The sequence below is a fragment of the Contarinia nasturtii genome, unplaced genomic scaffold (genome assembly GCF_009176525.2).
Source record: "Contarinia nasturtii isolate CC-2019 unplaced genomic scaffold, AAFC_CNas_1.1 Cnas_scaffold_810, whole genome shotgun sequence".
NCBI classification, from domain to species: Eukaryota; Metazoa; Arthropoda; class Insecta; order Diptera; family Cecidomyiidae; genus Contarinia; species Contarinia nasturtii.
In genome coordinates, this window is record NW_022198157.1 from 2018299 (window position 1) to 2042276 (window position 23978).

At 35.0% G+C, this 23978-nt stretch overlaps 4 protein-coding genes across 14 annotated transcripts in view; 1 reads left to right on the forward strand and 3 right to left on the reverse strand.

Annotated features, from left to right (window-relative positions):
* Positions 1-16273, reverse strand: part of LOC116342047 (inositol hexakisphosphate and diphosphoinositol-pentakisphosphate kinase) — a 24671-nt gene extending 8398 nt beyond the window's left edge. Inside the window, exons 1-19 of one of the 11 annotated variants that reach the window (XM_031769529.1) lie at positions 16121-16273; positions 15406-15610; positions 7668-7874; positions 7199-7430; positions 7051-7121; positions 6595-6971; positions 6337-6508; positions 6157-6266; positions 5912-6100; positions 5742-5845; positions 5297-5554; positions 5132-5243; positions 4747-5072; positions 4143-4681; positions 4005-4070; positions 3838-3942; positions 3511-3781; positions 2916-2960; positions 378-1418 (exon numbers count right to left, since the gene is read on the reverse strand). In XM_031769529.1, the coding sequence (XP_031625389.1) occupies positions 378-1418; positions 2916-2960; positions 3511-3781; positions 3838-3942; positions 4005-4070; positions 4143-4681; positions 4747-5072; positions 5132-5243; positions 5297-5554; positions 5742-5845; positions 5912-6100; positions 6157-6266; positions 6337-6508; positions 6595-6971; positions 7051-7121; positions 7199-7430; positions 7668-7874; positions 15406-15501 (4321 nt within the window). In that variant the 5' untranslated portion in view covers positions 15502-15610; positions 16121-16273. Of the gene's footprint in view, positions 1-377; positions 1419-2915; positions 2961-3510; positions 3782-3837; positions 3943-4004; positions 4071-4142; positions 4682-4746; positions 5073-5131; positions 5244-5296; positions 5555-5741; positions 5846-5911; positions 6101-6156; positions 6267-6336; positions 6509-6594; positions 6972-7050; positions 7122-7198; positions 7431-7667; positions 7875-8095; positions 8469-11628; positions 12091-13873; positions 14233-15405; positions 15611-15985 lie in introns of those variants that run through there. The other 10 variants (XM_031769528.1, XM_031769526.1, XM_031769525.1 and 7 more) reach the window with 10 other exon arrangements.
* On the forward strand, positions 15105-19645 carry LOC116342050. Its single transcript, XM_031769534.1, has 3 exons — positions 15105-16941; positions 17322-19151; positions 19280-19645. The coding sequence occupies exons 1-3, from the start codon at positions 16873-16875 to the stop codon at positions 19451-19453; spliced, it is 2073 nt and encodes a 690-aa protein (XP_031625394.1). The 5' UTR covers positions 15105-16872; the 3' UTR covers positions 19454-19645.
* Positions 19646-20548: 903 nt separating this feature from the next.
* Positions 20549-22733, reverse strand: LOC116342016 (zinc finger protein swm-like). The gene is made up of 4 exons (XM_031769481.1): positions 22519-22733; positions 21747-22433; positions 21448-21677; positions 20549-21378 (listed from the first exon to the last, which is right to left on the reverse strand). Exons 2-4 carry the CDS (start codon positions 22405-22407, stop codon positions 21373-21375), a joined length of 897 nt encoding a protein of 298 aa, XP_031625341.1. The 5' UTR covers positions 22408-22433; positions 22519-22733; the 3' UTR covers positions 20549-21372.
* A 579-nt stretch (positions 22734-23312) lies between these two features.
* LOC116342191 lies at positions 23313-23915 on the reverse strand. Its single transcript, XM_031769701.1, has 2 exons — positions 23564-23915; positions 23313-23486 (listed from the first exon to the last, which is right to left on the reverse strand). Exons 1-2 carry the CDS (start codon positions 23901-23903, stop codon positions 23332-23334), a joined length of 495 nt encoding a protein of 164 aa, XP_031625561.1. The 5' UTR covers positions 23904-23915; the 3' UTR covers positions 23313-23331.
* Positions 23916-23978: the final 63 nt, after the last annotated feature.

Consider the following 23978-nt stretch of genomic DNA (forward strand, 5'->3'; position numbering starts at 1 on the left):
TTTCACCAGATGGTACAGAAAATTGAATAGTATTTCTAAATCGAAGATGGGAAGGCTTATATGAAACTCTCGGAGACTCGGTATAATGCACAAATGAGTTAAAATAAATGAGATACTAGCCAGAATTGAAAATAAATTTGATACTTGAACGAATTGAAAATAAATGTGATACATACCACTTTTATTTTCAATATCTTTCAAGTATCAGATTTATTTTAAACGCGAGTTAGTATCTCATTTATTTTAATTCATCGTCTTGTATCAGTATTTTTTTAAATAATGTTTGGAGCTCATGATTATTCTTACCCATTCAATTTTACCATTTGTTTTTTGTTTTTCTACAAAAGAAAAATATGATTTGAATATTTGTTCAGTACCTGATGGTGATGCTGTATTTATTTGATGTAGATTTGGTGCCGATGAACTTCCGCTTATAACGGCCGTCGAAAATAAACTGTTTGTACTGGTTGCCATTTTTCTGCTAAAACCTCCAGCTATATCCATAATTTTAAAGAATCCCATCTGGTTCGGAATACTGTGTCTGGCCTGTTTTTTCGTCGAGCATTGTGTCGATTGTGTTCCGTCTGAATTATGTATTTTTACGATATTTGGATGAGGTATGGTCGTGTTATTAACATTAGGTACATTTTTAGAATTGGTTGAATTAGAAGAGGTTGAAATAATTTTCGATTTGGTTAGCGAGTATGCATTGCAAACAGAAGGATCGGACGATAATTGTGGAGATGATGTGACGATTGGCTTTTTGAACACTGCATGCGTTGCAAATGATTTGGTATTAGTTGTTGAATGGATTGAATGTTGTTTTAGATCAAATGAGTCGATTGGAAGGTTTGGCAAACTACATTCGCTACCGTCTGTTGTTGTTATATCGGTACTAAGTTTGGCTTTTTGCATTGATTTTAAATCGGACATTTTTGGTAGTTGATTGTTAAGAAAAATGCGTGGTGCATGTGATCGTTTATGTTCACGAAAAGCATTATAATCGTTAAGACGCTCTTTGAAATCGGCGGAAAAAATTTGATTGTCATTGGATGGGAAATGACCATGCGGTATTGGGCATGAGGACGATAGGATGGGTTCGCTGAAGAGAAATTCATCGTTGATGTCACCATAAAATGAGCCCGGTGCATTTACCGGATCATCGTTAAACATGTTTGGTAAACATGTACAGGACAATGGACGTTCATTTGTGGCCGATGGTGACATTGCGTGACGCCCTTCCTCGACGTCGTAACGATCGAAATTGAGTCGATGCAATTTATCTGGGTCGGGTGATTCGTTACATTTATCAAATGTTATTGACGAAAGCGGTAGCTCATTTGTGGCCGATTCATAGGTCATTACGGATTTTAAACGAGTCGATTGGGACAATGCTTTGTACGGATCAAAATGCTCCTCTAATCGCATTATAATAACAAAATTCAGAAATTAAATTTAATTTTTAGCGATAGGAGTTTTCATTTAAAACATTTCATTTTTTTTTTTTTTTGGTTAGTGGAACACGCGCGTTCAGCAACGTTAATATAAATTGTGAGTGTGAAAATTTGATATGAATCCGACATAGAACAATAGGAATCGCATTCAAATCATAAAAGGAATAAAAGAAAAAATTTGTTGAAAATTTTGAACTCGTTTTTACTTTCTTTGTTTCTACACATTCACTTTTAAGCAGCAATCCAAGTCGCGTGTTTTCGATTTTGGTTAAGATTTATAACGAATAGTGTCAAAGCAAAATACCAGATAACCATCATATCACCCAACAGATGTTTTGTTTTATTTTAGATTAAAGCCAACCAATCAGAATTTAAGTGCTTGTGTTATGCAACTACATGCTCAAACTAATTCTATCGTAGGATATCGTAGTGTTTTTTTTTCAAACTTTTTATTCGGATTTCTAACAACAATTGCCAATTTTCGTTAATTTTGAAGAGGATAAAGAACGGACAAAAACAAAATGGATTTTTTTAGAATATGAATGCACGAAACACACATGCCATATTAAATTAGAATCCGCAGAATGTGTATAAAGAACGAAATGAGCAAATGAGAAATTATGTTCGATATCGGTGCGGATTTTTTATTCTATAGTCAAATTGATTTTTCTTTTGGCATTCGAGAATTTTGAAATAAAATTTTCTTTTTGTTTTTATGGGATTCAAAATGCAAATTTAAGTCATTTGTGAATGAATTGTGTGCATTAACAGATCATAACACGAAAAGGAAAATATAAAAAAATGGATTTTCCAATGGGCAGAAATTTGTTTCGGAATTTATTGGCTGGACGGCAAGAGACGTGGTCGGAAAAATTGGAATTGTTTTGAGCTACGTGCAATTGACATCCCTCTTGAATGGCAAGATGAATGACACTGCACTGCGTACAAAACAATCGCTTTTATTTTTCTCAATAAAAAGAAAATCGTTTCTCAGCGGCCAGTCAATAAATCGTCATATTCGGCGTTATCATGTTCCAAAGACACGGACAAAACTAGACCAGATGAGATATCTTTAAATTTCATCGAATAATCGTGATTAAATTCGTTTTCTTGCAAAATAAAAGTAAAATTATATTGTTTTGTAATGTAAAAAAATTTATATGAACCAATTTGTTTTCCAACAAAAATTCTTTTTCAAAATTTTGAAAAAAATACCCAAAATTGTCGTCGCATTTCTATGTAAAATGATCGTGAAGTACTCATATACTTTATTAATTCCAGATGAAAATGAACTAAACAATGGATTTTGTGAAATTTTGAAAAAACCTTAATTTGGCGTTAATAAATGTGAATTTGATTCCAATGTTTAATCCATTGTCGCCATTTATTCCTTTTAACTTAATTCTCATGACGATATCGAGAGTGTGAAAGTAATGGTGTTTATTTGACTGTTGAATTTACCTTCTTTGTTAACAGCTTGTAGGCTTTTGTAGCGCGAATAGCCGGCTGAAGATAAAATTGAAGCAATTTTTTTGTTTGTTTTACATAATAAATATATACAAAAGCGCTAGATTTCTAAGTAGTCGTTTCAAGTTTGAAAGACTCTTGTAAGCATTTTGGAGGCAGAAACAAGAGTTCTCGATTCATTTTGTTCGAAATGGGGATTGAACAAGAGAAATGAAAGTAAATAGAAAAACGTTTTTTTTTCTTTTTAATTCTCCGTACCAACGAGAAAACTGAATCTAATTTATCAAACGAAAAAACCACAAAAAAAAAAACTAACGGCAAATTTAACGGGGGTTTAGCATGCAAATCCACATCAATATGGACATTGTGAATGGTTTACATTGTTTTGGCTAAATTTTGATAATTTTGTGGTTTTTTTTCTTTAGCTGTTGTGAAATTGTTCGTGCAAGTTTTCGTTGTTGTTTCTTTCCAGAGAGAGAAAAAATAAACTATGTTGGTTTTTTTTCTTGGGTTAACGCTATTTACGAAAACGTGCCTAAGCTGGTTAGAACAAATAAAAAAAAACGCAAAAACATTCGCAAAGCGTTACCTTTTGATTTGTCACCTTGTTCTAGTGAGCGTGATCGCAACTCTTCGGGGCTATTTTTTGTTGAACCGGTCGTGGTTGTATTACCTAATGAACCGCATTGTGTCACTTGTTGCGAGGCCAATTCTTCATTTAATCGCTTTGCCAAATTTACCGCTTCGGAACCACACACCGTATGATGCATACCAATTGGAATGGGCTTCGAAGCACGTGTATGACGATGTTTGCTTACAATTCGCGGAGGATTTTCCGTTGCATCATTTGCATCGTCACCCTTTAAATATTTCGATTCAAAAAACCACAATTTAAATTATTTGCTTGCAAACTTACAATACTGAACATTACTGATTTTTGGCTAACGCTTTTCTTTTGTTCATCTTGCGGGCTATCACTTTCTTCGTCGATTCGTGCGGGAGCTGAATCATCTTCGCCACTCTGAAACCAACATTTCTTATGTAAAAACATCCAAAATGAACGCAAAATAAATCAAATCTAACCGTGTTCTTTGAAGCAATTGAGTCGTTTCGACTGTGTGGCCGAAAACCTGGACCTGGAGGCAAATTCTGCATCGAGACGTTTAAAATAATAAATAGGTTTGGATTGAAAAAATGGAGCGAAAATGCGTCGACTATTACCTTTTGAACACAGCAATTGACGCCTGGACTGAAATGGAGTTCGACATGAAAACGTTCTTCTGATAAGACGTTCTTCGTTGGATCTTCGTATAACATAACCACAATTTGCGACATATAATTCAATTCGGAGACTATCGAAATGTATTCCATAGCACGTCTCCATTGTTCGTCGGTCATAACATCGACTAAGCCGCCCGATCGAAGCACTGTGAGCAGAGAATGAATGTGACTCTCACTTGTGAAGTATAATCGTGTGCGTACATGACGACCGGGGCTTGTGACGCCATGCGAATAGTGTGGATTTAAACGATTCACACTTTCATTTTCAACCTCTTCGATATTTCGTTGCAGATCGGCCTTGATCTTCTTCAATAATGGCGTGCAAATACCGGTACCAATCGTTAGTTTCTCCGGTAATGTAATACCATACTCTTGTGGTATGACGATGTCTGCCAAATATTTTGCATACAAATAAAGCTCTTCCGCTTGTTCGTATTGCAGTGTATGTTGATTGTGCTGAAGATCATATTTTATACAATCTGAAAGTCGAAAAAGAGGTGATATAAATGTTGTTTATATAAACACATTCGGTATAAAAACGAACCGTAAATATCCGGAATCTTTGAAATGTCAAACTTATTCTTTGTGCAAAAGTCTTTTTCAATTTTTCCCCAACGACGGGCCATTAGATCCCAGGTTTCGCCATGATACAGAATGGCGTCACGTGTTTTCAAATCATCCTTTTTCAATCCGATTATAGTTAGCAACGATTTGATTAGCTCATGCACATGTGTGCAACATTGAGCTGGATTCTTTACAAAAGTTATCGCCTGAGCGATGCTAATGCTATTTGTTGGATTTATCGCCATTCGATCTTCATCCGTGAATTCATGATCCAATTGCATTAGTTCGTGCAGACGATTCTTGGCCCTGGAAATATTCATTTTTGTTAGAAATAAAATCTCGATTTGACAAAGAGATGCACTCACATATTTTGGACTTTACTGCTTTCGCAGTCATTGTCAAGAAGGCCATTCGTGTTGGCACTTTTGACCATTTGTACCAAAATCGGTGTCAGTTCACCCTCTAGCGCTAATAAACCTGAAAATTAACGGTTAGTATCATAACTGTAAATCAATTGATTGATTGCGTACCTTTTGCAAACGCCGCAGCGGTCATCTGTACACGACCCTCGTCTGATGCATAGATTTTCAAATCATGACGGAATGTTGAATGAAGTCGTAACAAACCCAATCCTTGTGTACCAGACTGGTCGTGCCTTGATGTGCCTTGCCCACCTGGATACATACAGCGGAAAATTCGGCCCAACTCTTCGGCCTGAATGCGTCCCGCCGGCGTCAATTCTCCACCCCATTTCAAAATTAATACCAATGACGGTTCTTTTGAATCGCCTAGAATACATAAAAAAAAAACAAAAAAAAAACAACATGTTTCAAATGGTGGGTATTTCTTGGTTGTGAAGAGATACTCGTTAACGAAAAGTGAACATTTTATAGCGTGCTTGGATAGAAAAGATAGTGAATGATATAGAGATAATGGTGCAGCACACACAACATCTAATAATGTAAACGAACGTACAAGTAATATTTCCGTTACCATCATCACTGGATGAACCTCTTGGACGACCTTTCGGCTGATACTTCATTTGTACTTTTCGATTGATGCCTGAGAAGTGTCCATACCTGAAATAAGTGTCCACAACCAAATTAATCAATAATATGTAAAGAACACTCCTTTTATTCGCTTACATTTCTAAAACGCCTTTCAGTTGCTCCAATTTGCCCTGTTTCTCTTCAACTTCGGCATCGGCCGATTTTGTTTGAATTTCCGATAGCAAATAACGTGCTATATCCAAAATTTCTTGCAACTGCTTGGGTCGTTTTAGTTTGATGTGACCGTGTTTGTAACCATCATACTTCTCGAATATTTCGAAAAATCTAGAAAAAAATCGGTGTTAATCTATGGGATCTTTCATAGAATGGCGTTAACTCACTTTGGATGTTTCACTTCAACTTTCATTTTTTGTTTTGGAGTACGGTCTCCGTGCCGTATTACTGCCACCACGCATCGCAGTTCCATCATTTTCCCAAAAGTAGTTGGTACCTGAGAAAAACCGAATGTTATCGCACAATTGAGGCAAAAAATGTGACAGAGATTGAAAGAGAATACAAACAATTGGCGGATCGTCAAGTTGGAATGGGACCGACCACGGGATGTGCAAAGTTGGTGTCAATTCTCGTAAAATCATATTTCCCAAAATTTTCGCACAATCATCGTAGTATTTATTCGAATTCTTAACGAAACTAAATCCATTCACATCGCATACAAATGATTTTCCGTTGGCTCTAAAAAGGCAAAGGTTCATTTCATTGTTTTATCTCTGCGGTTTCAATTGGAAGTATAATTTAGATAATAATTATTTTTTTCTTACCGCAACAAATCAAAACCGCAAACGGTTTGCTTGAATGCCATACAAACTTTGCGTGATATAAGTTTCTCGGCATTGCTCAAAATGACCGGATACCGTATCTCTTTGCCTTGACTGTCACGCTCCACTTTGCCATCGAGTGCCGGACTCTTTCTGGCTTCAGCATGTGCATAGTCAGGTCCAACTGTGTATACCTTAACATCGGTACCGTCGGTTGGCATGAAATCTTCATAAATAAATGAGCCAGTCTTTCTAACGCGAGACTCTGGCGAATAAACACTACTTCGACTGCCAATTTTTCGGAATAATCGTTGACTACCACCTCCAGCTGATGTGGGATAATAGATGTAAATGTTGTGATCTTCCGCCGATACAGGTTTCTACAATGAACAATTTGTTATTATTTTTACAATGACAGAGAGAGATAATGAGTGAGACAAAAAAAATCAATAAAATTACCTCTACAAAAGGTTTATTGAAAGTAATTCCATTAACCTCGACATGATCCTCGGATTCAACTAATTCGTGATCTAAAATTAAAACGATAAAAGAAGAAATGCTCTGATCAGTTTGTTCCTGTTGACTCAATTTAAATAAGACTACATACGCTTTGGATCGGGAGAGTCTCGGTCAAGTACGGCATATCTTGGAATTTCAATGCCAACACTTTCAAGAATCGCGTAGACTTTTCGTCGATCTTGAATGTCGTACTGCATCGGTAAGTTATTGACAGTGAAGCATTTTCGCAGTGATGCATATTGGATTGCTTTTTCAAGAGGAAATCCCTTCGAATGAAATGACACAAGACAATCACATAAAGGCCATTTTTCAACTGGTTCCTTTGTACGTGTGTGGGTGTGTGTGGGCGAAATAGAAAGAGAAAATCATGTATTAGTTGTTTGTTTCTATCTTTTACCCTTTTATTTCTTATGTACAATGTTTGTACACTTTTTTTTCCTTCAAATTGTATAATACCTCCCATAAAGTTCAAAGCATGCCATAAAAATAATTTTGTAATTTCTCAGAATGCTTGAAAGTATCATAAAAAAAGGTGATGAAATATTTTGCGCACTTACTTTCAAAATGACTTCTTCGTCAAATATAATCATGTGGATGTAGTCGAATTCACGAAGTCTGGTCAGTATTTCTGTCATCGGTTTTGATTGTGCTTTCTTCGCCATTGCACATATGCCCACCAGCACCTGTTTTCCGGAATTTGATGATGCACTGCAATCTGAATCAATGCCATCGTTTGGATCGCCTCCGCAAAGATCAATGTCACCCTGATCCGAATCAAATATGAAACACAGAAATTATTTTCACAGTCGTTCAATTTGTCATTCAATTAAATTCTTTTGTTTTTTTTTTTTGCACAGTAAATGGATTCACAACGATATATGGAATGGTCACAATGGTGAATAATATCCGATTGTTTATTTATTTATTTTTGTCTGTTCGTCACTTCAATCAAAACCAAACGTGAAAAAAGTTTAATTAAACCTACATCGACACATTCGTCACAATAGCAAATATCATCGTCGTCGTCTTCGTCGTCACTGTTATGACCATAATAAATATCTTCGTGTGAATGGCGTAATTGCGAATGTCGAAGCCTTTTCAAACGCCACCAATCACGTAGCCATGTCCACTCCATTTTTTTTTTATGTTATTCTAACGTTTTGCATAAAAATCACACAAAAATTTCAAACAAAAACTTTTTTCTACCAAACTGCACTTATATCGCTATAGTTTTCATGCACGTTTGTGCTATTGTCATGTCCTATGTTCGATTGAATGGTGAAACCACTATTGGAAGTCCCTTTTCTTTGGATATCACTTTTTTTCTTCCACTTTAACAAAATCAAATGTTCTAGTTTCTATAAACAAATTATTAGAAAACGTCAGACACAAATATCATACGAGTGTATTCGCTTCATTTTCTCTTTTTTTATCAAATAAAATTGCGATTGAATTTAAAACAAACAGAGTTATCTCCGACGAGGCATTGAATTTGTCGTGCATTTACTGGTCTTCTATGACAGTGTATACTAGTGTCCCGAGTGTTGTGTGCTATACGAAACATTTGACGATACTAAAATGAATTAATTTCTCGGCCAATAGTCAATTGATTTGAAATTCGATTTTGAGCACAGTCACAAAAGCCAGTTGTGCATTGAACACCAGAGAAAATGTTCGAATACGAATTGTTTTTCTCTCTCCCTCCCTTTCTCTCTTATTTCTTTCTTTTTCTCTCGCTGTTGTATTCCTTGAGTAAATTTCTCACTTTCTCACAGAGGAGTTCAATGAAAAGAATTTTGCGTCAGTAAGGTTGATAGATTTATGATATTTTCATTGGCAATTAAATTGCCGTTCTAATTTTGATGCAATAAATCCGTAAACGATTTCGTTGATTTCCACTTTATCTTTGTATCGACTGACACATCACAGAAAATATGTCTCTCCTTGTATGAGCTGAACCGAAAAAAATAATTCTAAATTCACCGAGCTCAAAATTCACGGAAGTTGCACTTTGAATTTTAAAATATTACCAATTCAATTGCGATTACATTGCAACATTCAATCGAATACAATATCAAAGAGAAATGGATTCGACATCGAATATATTCAAATTCATTTCGCAAGGATTCGAATGCAACTGAGAAAAATGTAAATTTCCTTCAACACAAGCACAACCGTATCTTATTTCACCTAATTTAATTTGAATCATAAGCGCTCACATACGCAAAGCCACCCAAATACACATCATATAACAAAAGTTTACATAATTAACACGATGAATAAAATATAGTTTGTTTTTCGTTGCTGTTAATTAATTATAAATTTTCTGAATAGGAAATGGTGTGTGCGTCATAATTATTCTAATTAGTTGATTTAACCTACAAAGCACGCGCTTGAATGAAAATAAATCTTGTCAACCATCGATGTGTTTGCATTGTCAACATTGTGTTATGTTATTTAATCGCTGGATTTATTGACAAAAGAAAGAATAAACGGTTTTGTAACATAAACACACACACACAAACACACACACACCGATACGCATTCCCTTTATGTCGAACAAATGATTTTACAACATTTATCATCATACATTTTAAGCACAATGACAACGTAAATGGAATTTAAAGCATGACAAAATATCCAATTGAATTTTTATTGAACGGTTATTAAATGGATGTGCTTGCTACGGCACATCAACAAAGAGCAACAAAGTCTCAGTGACAAACTAATTAAAGTGCTGAAAATACCAAACGAAAAATTTCGTGCCATTTTGTCTCTCGAACAATATCTATAAATCGAAAAAATGAAAATGGGGTATAAAAACGGTGCTGTTAAATGGCATTAGCGTGACTTGTGCATTTCATTTATGATGCAATGTGGCGAGCGAGCGCGCTTGATATCAGCTGACTCAAAATTGCTGTAAACTACATTTTATTTATGAACAATATAAATCATAGTACACAATTCCAATTTCCGTACTCGTACTTCATATGCAGAATGGAATGTAACCCATACACGCACTGGAACACATCTTTGTACAGCGACAGCTGATTTCAATCCCAATTCAGTTAAAATTTATACAAATATGTGTGTGTGGCGAGAGTGAGTGAGAAAGGGAGAAGGAAAAAAATTGGTTCGAGTGTGTGTGTGCGTGTCGGAGAATGAGCATTGACATTGATATTCGAATGTTTACCATGTTATTTGGAAGGCTGGTTTGTTATGAAACGAAGTGCGCTCGGTACCGAAGGGAAGCCGAGAATATCGTATGTGTGTGTATATGCTTTAATCATCACGTTCGACACAAATTAAAATATATAGAGATTCGGTAATACCTTCGATTTGAGGTTTTTATGTTCAAGAATAAGTAAATATGCTTTTACACGGTGGTAAGGTTTAATTTAGAAGCCGGCGTTCACGCATTTACATCAGTTCATCGAACGGATTTAAGGTATATGTGTTACATACACGCACCAATACATCCGACATTGAAATGCGTATGGTCCGACAACACACCAACCGATTCGGTTTAATAAAAACGCGTTTCGGATAAATGCTAAGCGAAAAAAAAAATTCCATTCGCAGGTATTTTTACATAGAATTCAGAAAAAAAAATAGATTGAATGATTTGATTCGCTTGTTTTAGTTGCCCATTTTTCGAATGCGAATAAATCATTTTCTTACCCATTAAAGCCACAATTACTGCCCATTTCAAACGGAAAATTATCATTCAAATCAATTGCTTACGTAGCAGTTAGATTTGTTGTTTTCAAGTACAAAAGGAGTACAGTCCGATCATGCACGCATTAACAATAAAAACGAACACAAAGACGCGACGCATTTCATTATTTTCATGATCACAAAAGTAGCTGTTGTTCGTGTTTGATTTATTTATTTTTTTGCTTTTTGTTCCTTGTGAAAATGGTACTAGGAACGAAATAATAAAGCATAAAATCCGTGAGATGATATGCGTCGTCGTTATGGCTTTGATTCAGCGTACACATTTGTTGATCGGCTATTTTTAAGTGATTTCAATGAATATTGCTTTCATTTTTTTTGCTTCTCTTATAATTACAAGTGCTGCGCTGTATGTATTCCGTTGTGTGTCTTTCTTACTAAGCTCTCATCATTGCTTTGTTGCACAATGCAAAATGCTTCATAATGAATGTGTTGACACATTCGGGCCAAAAGTATTCGATTTCATGGCGATTTTTCTTTGTTGAGCCAAAATGAAATTCCGACGATAATTCTTGTACATTGTTTCAATTCTTTCGACTGTTTTTTTCTCTGCTCGCGCGTTTACTTCCTCTTGTTTTTATTTCATTCAATCGTAAATATTTGAGTGAAAACAAAAAAAAAATTAGCGAAAACGTGTTATTTTCACAAATTTTCATTGAATTTCATAAACAATATTAGCTAAACGTTTCTATTGCACAAGCTGGGAGGGCGCAAGATCGCATAATAAACGACAAATAAACATATGCGTAGCAAACGAATTCAATGGAAATACCATCAAACAACCTTTTTTTGCGCTTCTAATTAAAACTTGTATCAGAAAATTTCCATCAGCACTTTTTTTGCATTTTTTTACTATTATCGTTACCAAAATATGTATATTTTTTAATCCGATTAATTGAACACTCGCAGTCGTGGTATATGCCAGATCAAGATTTGAATCAGGTTTAAAAACTTGTAGAAAAAATTGCAATAAATGTCTTCTCTTTATTTTGATTTTGGACACTTGAATTCAAACGCAATATTCATTCAGACATCGTCATTTCGTTCATTCACTCATCTGTTTCTCGTAATCTCTTCAACACTAATGCTGCTGTTTGGGTTTTGCCGTCGTTTTGATTAATTTTTATTTACAATTTTGTCTTTACACGAAATCACCAATTCACATTGAAACCCGTAAAATGCGCGATAGAATAAGCAAAACAACCGGCCGTTTGTATGCCATTTCCCATACTAAAATCCGAAACACATGATTAGAATATGTCAAGCGCGCGTATTCAAGAGAACAACGTTTTATATTATTGGAAATGATGTTTGCTATTCATTCTGGCTTCGAAACATTTTCGATGTATTTTCCCTCTCTCACTCTCTCTGTGTATATACTATATATATATATATATATGGGTTTTTTGTCTTGTTTCAGTCTCCCTTTCATTCACTCTCTCGCGTTCGCATACTCATACACAAAATTCAATTTAATTCGATACATACATTGGCAGCAAACATGTGTTGTGTGGCTGGTTACCAATGAACGTTGTGATATTTCGAGTGTGTGTGTGTGAGTGTTTGTTATGATTATTGTTTTGCTATGTTCATTTGGATTTTCGTTGTGTAACTTCGCATTTAGTTTTACGGCTTTTTATTCAGCTAGTGGCTCGTAGATTGTTTCCCTCTCATTTATTTGTGTTTGCGCTTTTCGTTGTGTGTATTCAGTGTGTATTTTCCATTAGAACTCGAGTGGGTCAATCAAGAGGAAAATCGTAAAATTATAAAAATAATATACTCGACACGAAATTCAAAGTCAGAACAAGTTTTAAAGAAACGTGAAACACATAGTTCGTGCGCGTAACCATTTTCGGATAAATTTTTATCACATACAACACATATAAAAACTACTCGTTACCTTCGATCGTTTTTCTTTACATATTTGCATAGAACTTATTGTTGGATTATGAAACGATCGCATATCGGATATTTATTATTTTTCACTATTCTCTTAATTTAGTTCAGTTATCGTACAGAATCAAATAAGAGAGTTAAGTAACCGCTATCAGCAGGACGAGAAGTAAATAAACGAGCTCAATTGTGTGTTGGACAAAAGAAAAAAGTCATCAATTGCGACTTTATCAACGAGGTCACTATCTACTCGTTTTTTTATTTCGTTAATCGTTGCTTATCATGCAGTTTATTCTCGAAAAACAAGCTCAAGTATGTGAAAAGATAAAGAAAAATGAGTTATGTGCGCCTGGCCGCAGTGTATTAAAGGCTGTAGGTTGTACAACTTCTACAGTGAAGACGGCGCTATTTGTATGTGCGTGCATATTTGTGCAAAATTGGCCAGTCGTCATCAATCAAAATTCGGTTGAGATACGGTCAATTGCGATAAATAAACAATGCTGTGTTTGTATACACTCGTCAAACGAGTCGCGCGCAGTGTGTGCAAGTCAATTCAAGTTCATGTTTATGTAAATACCTTAAGTTGTATTCACTTTTCAAAATTGAATGAAGAAAAAGAGTAAACAAACACCGGCTTTGACTGTTTGTAGGTCGAAAAATTACACGCAAAACCCATGCACACGAATGTCACTCTTTCTCTTACAAAACTTCCGTTTCTTTTTTGTATGTAGCTTCAAAGAGAGCGTTTAAGCCATCCGAATCCGACTAATTGCCTTCGTCTCAACATATTTTCTCAGTCTCGATTCCACATCAAAGCTTTTTCTAATTATACTGCTAAATAAATACGAAATGATGCAAAGCGGCAAGCGTGAATGACATTCAAGGTTGTTTTCGTGTAAATGGCATACATTCAATCGAATGTCAATTATTAATTCCATTTTCTATCTTTTATTTGCAATTATATATTCTTTTTGGTTTCAAATCAATTGATTCAAAGCGTATGTTTGTATTGTGATCACATTCCACGAATGTGATTGAGCTTCAAATAACCACACCTTATCTATATGAAATCAATCTCTGGTGGTATTGTGCAGCTAGCTTAATCAATTCGGCCAAAATCAAAAAGTTCACTAACCTCATCATAGTCGAAAATAAAATCCATTTTCTTCTTTTCCCCCTTGCTATATTCGAAGTTCTTCGTGCGTATGCTTCACTAAACTTAAACTTCACCTCAAATTCACATTCTCTCATGTATGTGTGTCGAATGCAAATTCACATAACACCCAAATGATGCGTGAATCAATCTCAAACCGACCAGTTCAAATTCGTTTCGCTGTTGTTGTTTTCTCACGGTAACAAAATGTCGTTTTCCACACGAATAGATCTTGCATAGGTAATCAACCCCCTTTATAAGATTCTATCGAGAATAGTTTCTATTTTGTTTTGTGAAAATGGTCACCGTCGAATTTTGTGAACGCTTTAACTTTCGCAATAAACCGAATTCGACTGACTGAGCTATTTTTAAGCGCGTTTTAACTATTTAACAGAACTTTAGGTTGTCTGTGATTCGTGCGCGCGCGGCATAGCACTTTGCGCCACCGTTTTTCTTTGGCCTGTTGTCATTATATTTTCAGTTGTCTCTTTTTATCTTGGCGAAATCGATGTCGATGTGAGCTCAAAATGTGCTACTATATTCGCAAAAAGAGTAAAATAGCGATTTATTCACTTCAGCTCTCATTCTCGCCACCATTCGATTTGCATTCACAGCCAGCCAGATTACATAGTATATATTTTGAAAAACAGCGACAACAGTTGTGTATATGCTATATTGTGCATTGACTCTTTTTTCGTTCGTAATTATTTGATTGTACTGTCCGAGCAAATATAGATGTAATCGATTTATTTTCATTTGACTTATTTCGCGTTTGTTTTTGCAAATCGGTTATTTGCACTGTGGCTCGTTGTAGGAGAAACACGCTCGCGCCGACAAACATCGATTCAAATGGTCTTAATTTTATTGTAAATCTATTCGCGGTACCGTATAGAGAGATAGAAGATGTTTGACAGAAACATGTGCCGCATATCTTCTTTTTTTTCTATTTATTCGCCATTTTTCATTCACACACTTTTTGGTTGTTTGTCGGTTAAAAGCTTGATTTTGAGAGTTCAAGCACCAAAAAATTTTTTATGACCGAACGTCATACATTTTTTTTATAGCTTTTATCTGAGTTGCGTCAAAAAAAAATATAATGAAATATCTGTTTTAATGTCCGTTAATCAATCCCTATATCATTCGACATACATTTCCATTTTTTGCATGCTTTTCTCCAATCTACACATATATTTGTCGATTAATATCAATGAAAAAAAAACACCCGGAATGTATGTTTGCACGAGACGAATTCATGGGTTTTGTCATGCAAATAAAATATGAATAGCTGGTGTTAATTCAAGGCAAATGGAGTGTGATAACAATTATTTACTAAATGGTTAGATGATAAAAGAACTCTGATCATTTCAAGTAAAACTCACTTCATACACCTTGGCAACTGTTCAACCGAAAAATGAAAAAACGCTTTAGTTTCACACATGTTTTTGTACTTAGAATTTTTCCATATATCGTGTGTAATTTCGAAGAAAAAAGATGAATTCTTTCCAAAGACTTACATATGAAACGATGTTACCATCTTGACCCACATAGAATCCTGGTCGATTTTGTTGTCGTAATCCCTGGTATCCGCTCTCAAGTTCGGTGTACGACATTTTTTAATAACGATCGTCGTACACGGTTAATTTAATTTAATTTTCTTTGCACGCAAAGGTGGAATTCAGTTCACATTAAACAAATTGTTTTTGATTTTCACCATGTCCGCTATAAATAGATGAAAAAGAAGACATGAAAAACGCTGTGACGTGAGCCAAACTGCTTTTGCGCTCAATTAAGATTCCATAACCTATCCCAACAAGTTGAATTTTCACTGATTATAAAAAAAAACACCGAGAGAGACAAAGTACAATCAAAATGAAAATCACATTTTTCTTGCACCGAAATTAAATTTGCACCACAAGTCAATTGGGAAATGCAAACAATCAAGTAAACACACGCACTGTTTGTGGACCGGATGACCGCATGTTTTCTTCAAATTGTTGTGGACTCATTACCGAAGAAAACCTTAATTTAACGACACGTAAACAATTCGTCCACGATTTAGTCTAATCAAGTTGAGCAAAACTACTAAAAACCAACCATTTGAATGCCACCAAAATATGAATGCTGTTCCGCACAAATGACAAGTGATTATTGATTTTTTTTACGATGCAAACACAGTATAATAATGGATTTTAAATAAAATAATTTGTATATCGATTCGGTGTGTCTTACGATGTATTTATGAATGAATTTATTGAGATAATCGTAAAACGATTGATCTCGTTTAAACCGAATGAATTACGATTTCATCACGTTCAACTACATCGCTTTCTTTATGCACACATTCCGATACACGAGAAAGAGAATTATGAGGATTTTTTTTTCTTTTTGTATGACAAAAAAGTGTACACACACACGAACAGCAGACACTGATATGACGTTTGACAAATCGCGTTGCGCGAAATGACAGATTAGGCTACATGCACCAACAACAACAACAAATGAAACACCAAAATAACAACAAGACTGTTTTTACACAAATTAAAATGTGCTTAAATTATCTTGAAATTCAATTTTTACTGACGATGTTTTGTCTCTTTGAACATGTGTATAGTGAAGTTTGTAAAATTGCATGGAAAATAGGTGGTTGCTTAAAATAATTTCGAAATATCGTCACTGTTTTTCTTTCATTCGTTCAAACTGAAAATTTTGCGCACATTGGATTACAGATGTTCGAATATGTCACCGGTTGCGGTAATTCGTACCGAAAATTGTCAAGCGGTGAACGCACCCGTCGATTCGACGACTTTGACATATGTCAGTTGTCATGGAAACAACGAAAGAGCAAGCAACGAACGCTAGAAGGAGAACACTCAATCGAAGCAATCAAAACAAAGCCAAATTTATTTTGTAACGTATTTTTTCTATTTGAAACAAAGCATAATTAAACAAAAAATTAACGCACAACATTTGATTGGCGAAAAATGTCACAAGAGAGTGACTCCTTTGTATCGGTTTTTAAAATTGATGGTAAACCCATTTTGCCACCCGTGGTAAGTATTTAATTTTCGTGTAGCTTTGTTGAAAGAGAAACCGGGTCAAGATCGAAAAAGATAGCGGTTTGATGGGCAAATATATAAAAAAAAATTGACAGAGATGCATTCTTAGTGGATTTATTAAATGGAAAAAAATTGTCAGTTAAACGGAATAAAGCAAATTTACCAACTTGATGTAAATAATAAATGTTGAATACCTCAATCTTGATTGAAGATGTTTTTAAGCGGTATTTTTCTATATTTATTTCATAACCTTAACAATGAATTGATTACATTACCATTTTATCATTCGAATAAGAGATAAAATGTATCAAAAATCGTGTAGTTTTTAAGCTTATTTTTATTTCTTATTTCTTATTTCATTTCATTTTATTCAGATTGACGATGCTCGGCGCATCGAAATCAGTCGTGACCGCCAACTGGCAATTGATGTGGAACATCGCCTGCGTTTACAGCAACAGCAAAAAATTAAAAATTCGCAATCGGATTTGGTGGCGAGCGATTACGATGAAACATTAGTAAAAGGTGCAATTGAATGTAATGTTTCCAATTATGACACATCCGCAGCAGTCGACAGTCTACTTGATGACAATATTTCCACACTCAAAGAGGACGTAGTCGATAAAATTGAATCGGCATTTGGCAATATACCGTCCATCAACGTGCCTAATTTCGAAGAAAAGAGTGCTGTGAACGAACGAAAGTCCTCAAAAAACGTACCGCTATCTTTGATCATCGACACCAATTTCAATGAATTTAATGTCGAAAATATTTCACCGAGTTTTTCATTGCATTCATCACCATCAATGGGTGCTCTGGATGATAGTCGAAATCAGTCATTGTATTTCACTCCAATGTCGGGTCGTGAATCATTTGCATCAACACCAAATAGCCTCTTTCCCTCAGCGCGTATAATTCGATCAAATTCATTTACACTCGAAAAACCGAGCCCGATGTTGCTCCAACACATGGAGGCCAATGGAATTCAGATCGGTTCAAATTGCTCGCCGCTCAAAAGTCCGAGATTTTTACAGGTCAATGAATTTAAAAAAACGCCAAAGAACACACCACAAAAACGGTTGCAATCCCACGACGTCAAAGATAGCATAAAAATAAAAGAGCAAAAAAAGAAGCCAAACGCATCTAAAGTTCCATTGAACAAGTCGGCACATAACAAGTCTTTATCATCCAGTTCAAATACGTCATTAAATTCAACGATTCTTCAATCCAATCATTCAGTGAAATCAAGTTCGCCATACGCGGTGAAATCAATGAAAAAACAGAAATCGTCAACAAAACCGAAACAATCAAATCAAACGAATGGTGAATCAGGTGTTTTCAAGAACAGCGAATCGATTTTACGCTCAATTTATGAACCGAGTAAACCAGCCAAGACCCCAGCTAGTGCCAAAAAGGGAAATGGCTCAATTGCATCGGTGAACGGTTCGACGAATGGTAAACACTCCACCTCGACTAGAACACCAACAAAAACAAGTGTCGAACCGATATCATCACGATCATCAAACATAAGTAATGGAAATTTTCATGACATTCTGGCAATGATCGAACATCAGCATGAGGCTCAAATGCAGATGTTAGTGCAGCGTCAACAGGAGGAACAAATGCGCATGCAAGCCGAATTTCAGCGTCAACAAAATGAATTATTACTGAAAATATCGAATTTAATTGCAAATAAAACGGATAATAAGCATAGCACACCGAACGAAATATTAATGACTGATGCCAAAAAGTCCAATGAAAAAATGCTCATCGAAGAAGTAAATAATGATGTGGCACTGGCACTTGATACAAATGGCAATCGTCTTTTTACCCGTTTCACACCAGAAAACTCAAAATGTATGCGGCGTTTGTACTATGATGACAATAAATTGGTCTCCGATGAGCTCAACAAATCTCAGTCTATCGAAGGTCCGTCAAGTTTATCGACAGTTAGTTCGGATCAATTGGTTGAATACACCGCAAGAGAGATTGCAGCCGCCACAACAATAGCGGCTTATACGCGAGGTCATCAGACGCGTCGCCTGATGAAAACGAAAAAGGTGCAAACAATCGTCAATACCAGACGTGACTCGTTGTTGATCGCTTTGGACATGCATTATGAAAGCAAAGAACGGGCTAAAAATGGTACACAGACTGAAAGTGAAACGGAAGCCGATATTGAATTAAAATCTCAGCTCATTCAACAGGTAAACCATCGACCATCGGCAATTCATTCCAAAGCCAATTTTTCATTTTTTTTTTTTTTTTTTTTTGTTGTTTTGAAGTTTTTCTTTTTTTAATTTTCTGGTTTTCAACTTTCCATTTCATTTTGTAGTTGGCATCGGCAAGTCAAAATTTGCACGATATATTTGTCGAGATCTCAATGGCCGAGCGCATGGATATCATTGCCAAGGATCGTGAATGGCAACGAAACAAATTGAACCGGTCCAAATTGTCGAATAATAACAAAAATCACATGTTTGTCAATGGTAATTCGCACTTTTTGTAAAATGTTGAAGCATAGCAGGCGATGAACAAGAAAAATAAAACAAAAACAACGATATACTCACACAAATTGAATAGAATGTAAGCATGCATCATTTGGTTGTAAAACAGCTGCCTTGTATTTTAAACCCGTTTGTCATTCAATCATTCCTTTTTTTATATATATATACATGAACCGTTTTTATTTAAATGTTATACAATAAAGAATGAACAAAAAAAAAATATTTGATAGATAGAATAAATGTGTTAAGAAAAATCATTAAAGACAAAAAAAAGATTAAATATTTCTACATATTACTTAATCAATGCGACTTTTACTGTGTTCACATACAAATTATGGTCAATGTTTCCGAATTCATCTTGATATTTAAGCCACTGTGGAAGCCTAGCTGGGAGCAAATTCAATGTAATTGCCATTTGATTTATACCATCATCACATCTACTTTATGCGCTACGCTCCCGATTGCGGTCATTGTTCATTTAATTAAATCAATTTTGTGCATTATATGGCAACCGAAATCGTATATTCCGGTTGTGCGCTATGACAATGCTAAGTGTCTGAGTGAAAATTATTATATAGAGAAGTACAGTTGCTGAGCACATAATTATCGGTGCTAAATTATCACGCCGTTTGCATTTGTGACCACAAAAACCATTTGTGTATTACTCATACCATATGCCGGTTCCCCACATTATGAAGCATATCAGATGGTGGCGATACCTACTTATGTAAATGGCAACGAAAAATTATCTCAATTGACTCAATGTGAACGGGTGGGGTTGAGAAGCCAATACGTCGGTTGATTCTATTGTACTATTCCTTTTACTCACTCTCTTGATCTCAACAGATGGGGGGAGCAGTGATGGTTCAATAAAAATGTGGACGCTTTCCAAATTGCCAAAACCATTAAATTATCTAGCTAAAAAAGGCGGGTCATTGCACATAATTTCATGATATTTGGAAATTTTCGCGCGCGCATTCACTAGTACCAGCACTTTTTTTTCTCTTCTCTTTCTCTGCGAACATTTACTTTTATTCGTTGAATGCCGCACAATTTGCGAATAACGAAGGAGGGAGACAGAGAGACCGCATTAAATGTGACACAAAATTAGACAATGCTATTGACATATTTTATTTTATGCATACGAAGCTTACTAAGTACTTCCTTATCCCATTTTCTCGAATAATAATTGCAGACATTGCAAATTGTTGAATTTGGAATTCTTTTCGTTATCATTTTCATTGCATTTTTTTTCAACAAATTTTAACTTAAATTATTCTTTTTGATAGTACATATCTTATTTCATTTTGGGTCTTTTATAAATTGTCTTTGAAAAATACTCTTAATTATGTGATTCTGACTGAGTTATCATAATTTTGTTTATTTCCAACCATTGAATGAAAAAGATTTAGCAATTACTTGAAGTGCAGTTTAAATACTGTTTCTGTTCTTATTTTAAATATTTACTTAAAAAGTACGAAGGTTCGATCAATCGATGTTATTGTTAAAGCATCGACAATAAAATATGAACTTTGTTGTGTTGGGCACACACACAATACTGCATCTAAGCGAAACAAAACTGGCATCGGCTACTATGATGTCATTGATACACTCGTCGTTGCGATACTGAACGAAAAACGCAAAATGTGTAGATAGCCGCATTTCAGTCAAAACAATTTTTCTTATTGGTTCACAACGAATATGAATGTAAAAACGTCATCGATTGAAAATCGACTACATAAAATAAGTAACAAAGAGATTTTTGTCACTTTATTGAATGGCTATGAAACAGCACACTATAATACTAATTGAATATGATTCAATAGAGAAAACATGTATCTTAACTGTAATCGTTTGACATTGATGTCCTTAAATACTTTGGTTTTCGTTTTCGTATGATGGGTTTTTGAGCTGTATACTTTTAAGCCTGTTGAAATCAAAAGAGACCTATCGTTATAATAAATCGGGAAGAGTGAAACAAAAAAGAAATACCCACAGATGAAGCCAAATTCATGTTGGTGATCACTTCAGTCAGCAGATCTGATTTGAACTGTTCGTTTTGATAGTGCTGATTCACTTTCTCGTATTTTTGTTGAAGTTCATCGAAATGTTGTCCATTTTCTTCAAATTTTAGTTCCAACATTTTGTACTTGTTTTTAATCGTCTTCAAATTGGTTTCCAGCGCAGACACAATGGATTGCTTTTCCTTGAGTAGTTTAGAAAAATCTAACAGAGTAAAATATAAAATCATCATCAGCTCTTGCAAAGCACAAAAAAAAACAAATGTCAACAAACCTGCGAGTTTGCGTTTCAGCGACCTCTTCTTTTTCAGCAAAGATTTTATTTTCTTGTGTTGCATTTTTTCTGTTTTCAATGACTTTTCTTTCAACGTCTCGATTTTAGCCTGCAGCTTCTGCACAATTGTCAAATCCATTTTCGGTAAACGTTCCGTAATTGATTTGGTCATGTTGATGCTGGCGCTGCCACTACCATTGCGTACATTTGGATGATGTACGATGCAATGTTTTTTGTAAGAGTTATGTGATGTGAATGTTGCCTTACAAATGTGACAATTAATACCGGTTCCAGTATGTATACGTTTCATGTGATTTTCACGATGCCATTTACTTGCAAATGTTTTTGCGCACAGTGAGCATTTCGTGTCATCACTTTGACCAGATGATGGTGGCAGCGTTGATGGTTCCTCTCCAGCCGATTGTAATGACATTTTGATGAAACGATTATTTAACACAGCGTCTGTACTTTTAAAAGCATTTTGCGCGTCCGCACTGTCTTCGAATATAACTGCAGCTGCGCTACTGTCACCATTATACGGAGCAGTGACAAATAAAATCTTGCCAAATTTGCAAAAATGGTTGCACAAATTAAGCATTGTGTTATGCAACGGTGGGATTTCGCTCAAATACAACATATTGTCGCCGCTTGTTGATGCCATTTTAATGTCCGCAAGCAAAACTGAAACTATTGAAAAAAAAATTCGTAGAATTTCATCACATTCACAATTTTTATATTAATTTCAATGAATTTCACAATTTTCGGTGATTACCTTTATGAACTATTTCAGAAAATACAAAATAAACGATATGATGAAATTAAAATTATGACAAAATAAAAGATACGTTTTAAATTTGGTTTTCCATGTGATCAGTTCGACTACAAATTATAGAATGAGTGCATCACGCTTCACACAGACGAATGTATGTTGTCAAATTGATTGTTTATTTCAAATTAAAAACTACGTCTCATCGTTCCGCTTGCGTTGACCGATTTGATTGTATCGAAAGGTGATTTTGTTGTTGTTGTCCCGTTTAACGGAATTTTCTTTAAAACTGGAGCCATATTGTTTTTATTCATACATACATAACGCATACATCCACAATTATGAAATGACGAACACAAAGCGTCATTAGTAGAATGATTATGAGTGCTACGCAGAAAAGGTTCTTAAGAAAGAGAATTCAATTTTGGATTTTTACTGATACTTTTTTATGTGATTTTTCGAAATAAAGCAGAAATCTGATCGTGTAACAACGACAAATAAACAACTACAATAAATGAATCGAAAAAGCCGCTCGATTTTTTTGTTGAAGTTTTAAATAATCGTCTTCAATTTTTCTGCAAATGCTTCTTCTCATTCTTTCAATTGTAAAAAATGCAAACACGAATGGATTACGGTGATGACAAAAAAAAACTGTTTATTCAAATTTACTTAATGTTAAGCGAAGTCACTTCTATATTTTTGAAAAAAATATTTTTTGAAAAATTGAAATTGATTTTTGCATTATTGGCTATAAAATATGTAATCTATTAGTCTAAAGTATTTTTTTGTTCATCAGTTCTTAGCGTTTTTTGTGTTCATTCAATGGAATAAACGTCTCACTTGTTGGAAAAATGGTATTCTTTGTTCGTTGTTTGTACGAATTGACGGCAGATTTGAAGCCCTGAAAACCGGAGCCAAATAACCTATATCAATAGTCTCGATGTGACAGTCTGGTTCTTCCTTCACGGTAATGGCTAAAAACGTTGAATAGACAGAAAAGTCCGGAATAAAATGTTTCTTATTTAAAATATATTAAAAACGATGATCTCACCAATACTTTCTTCTTGCAATCTTGTAAACTGTACATGAGAGGTACTATCTTCTGGTTGATTTCTTCTGTTGCATCGTTCTTGTCTTTGCGATTTTGCGGACGCCCTCGATGACGTGGATGATGAAGAATTATTCACATTGTGATATTTCCGGGCATGGTTATCCCTGTTTTGTTTGGACGCAAATAATTTGTTGCAGATATTACATATTCGGTTTTGTACAGCATCATCATCAATATCATTTCGTGGCATTTGAGTTCTTTCGCCCAATTGATTTACATTTCCAGGGAAAGTACAATTATGAAAATGTTGGTTAATCACGGTATGTTTGTATTCATCCATTTTGTTATTTTGTGTAGTGTAACCTTTTTAAAATAAATTTTTAACAAAAACTATTCTGAAATTTAATGCACTGAA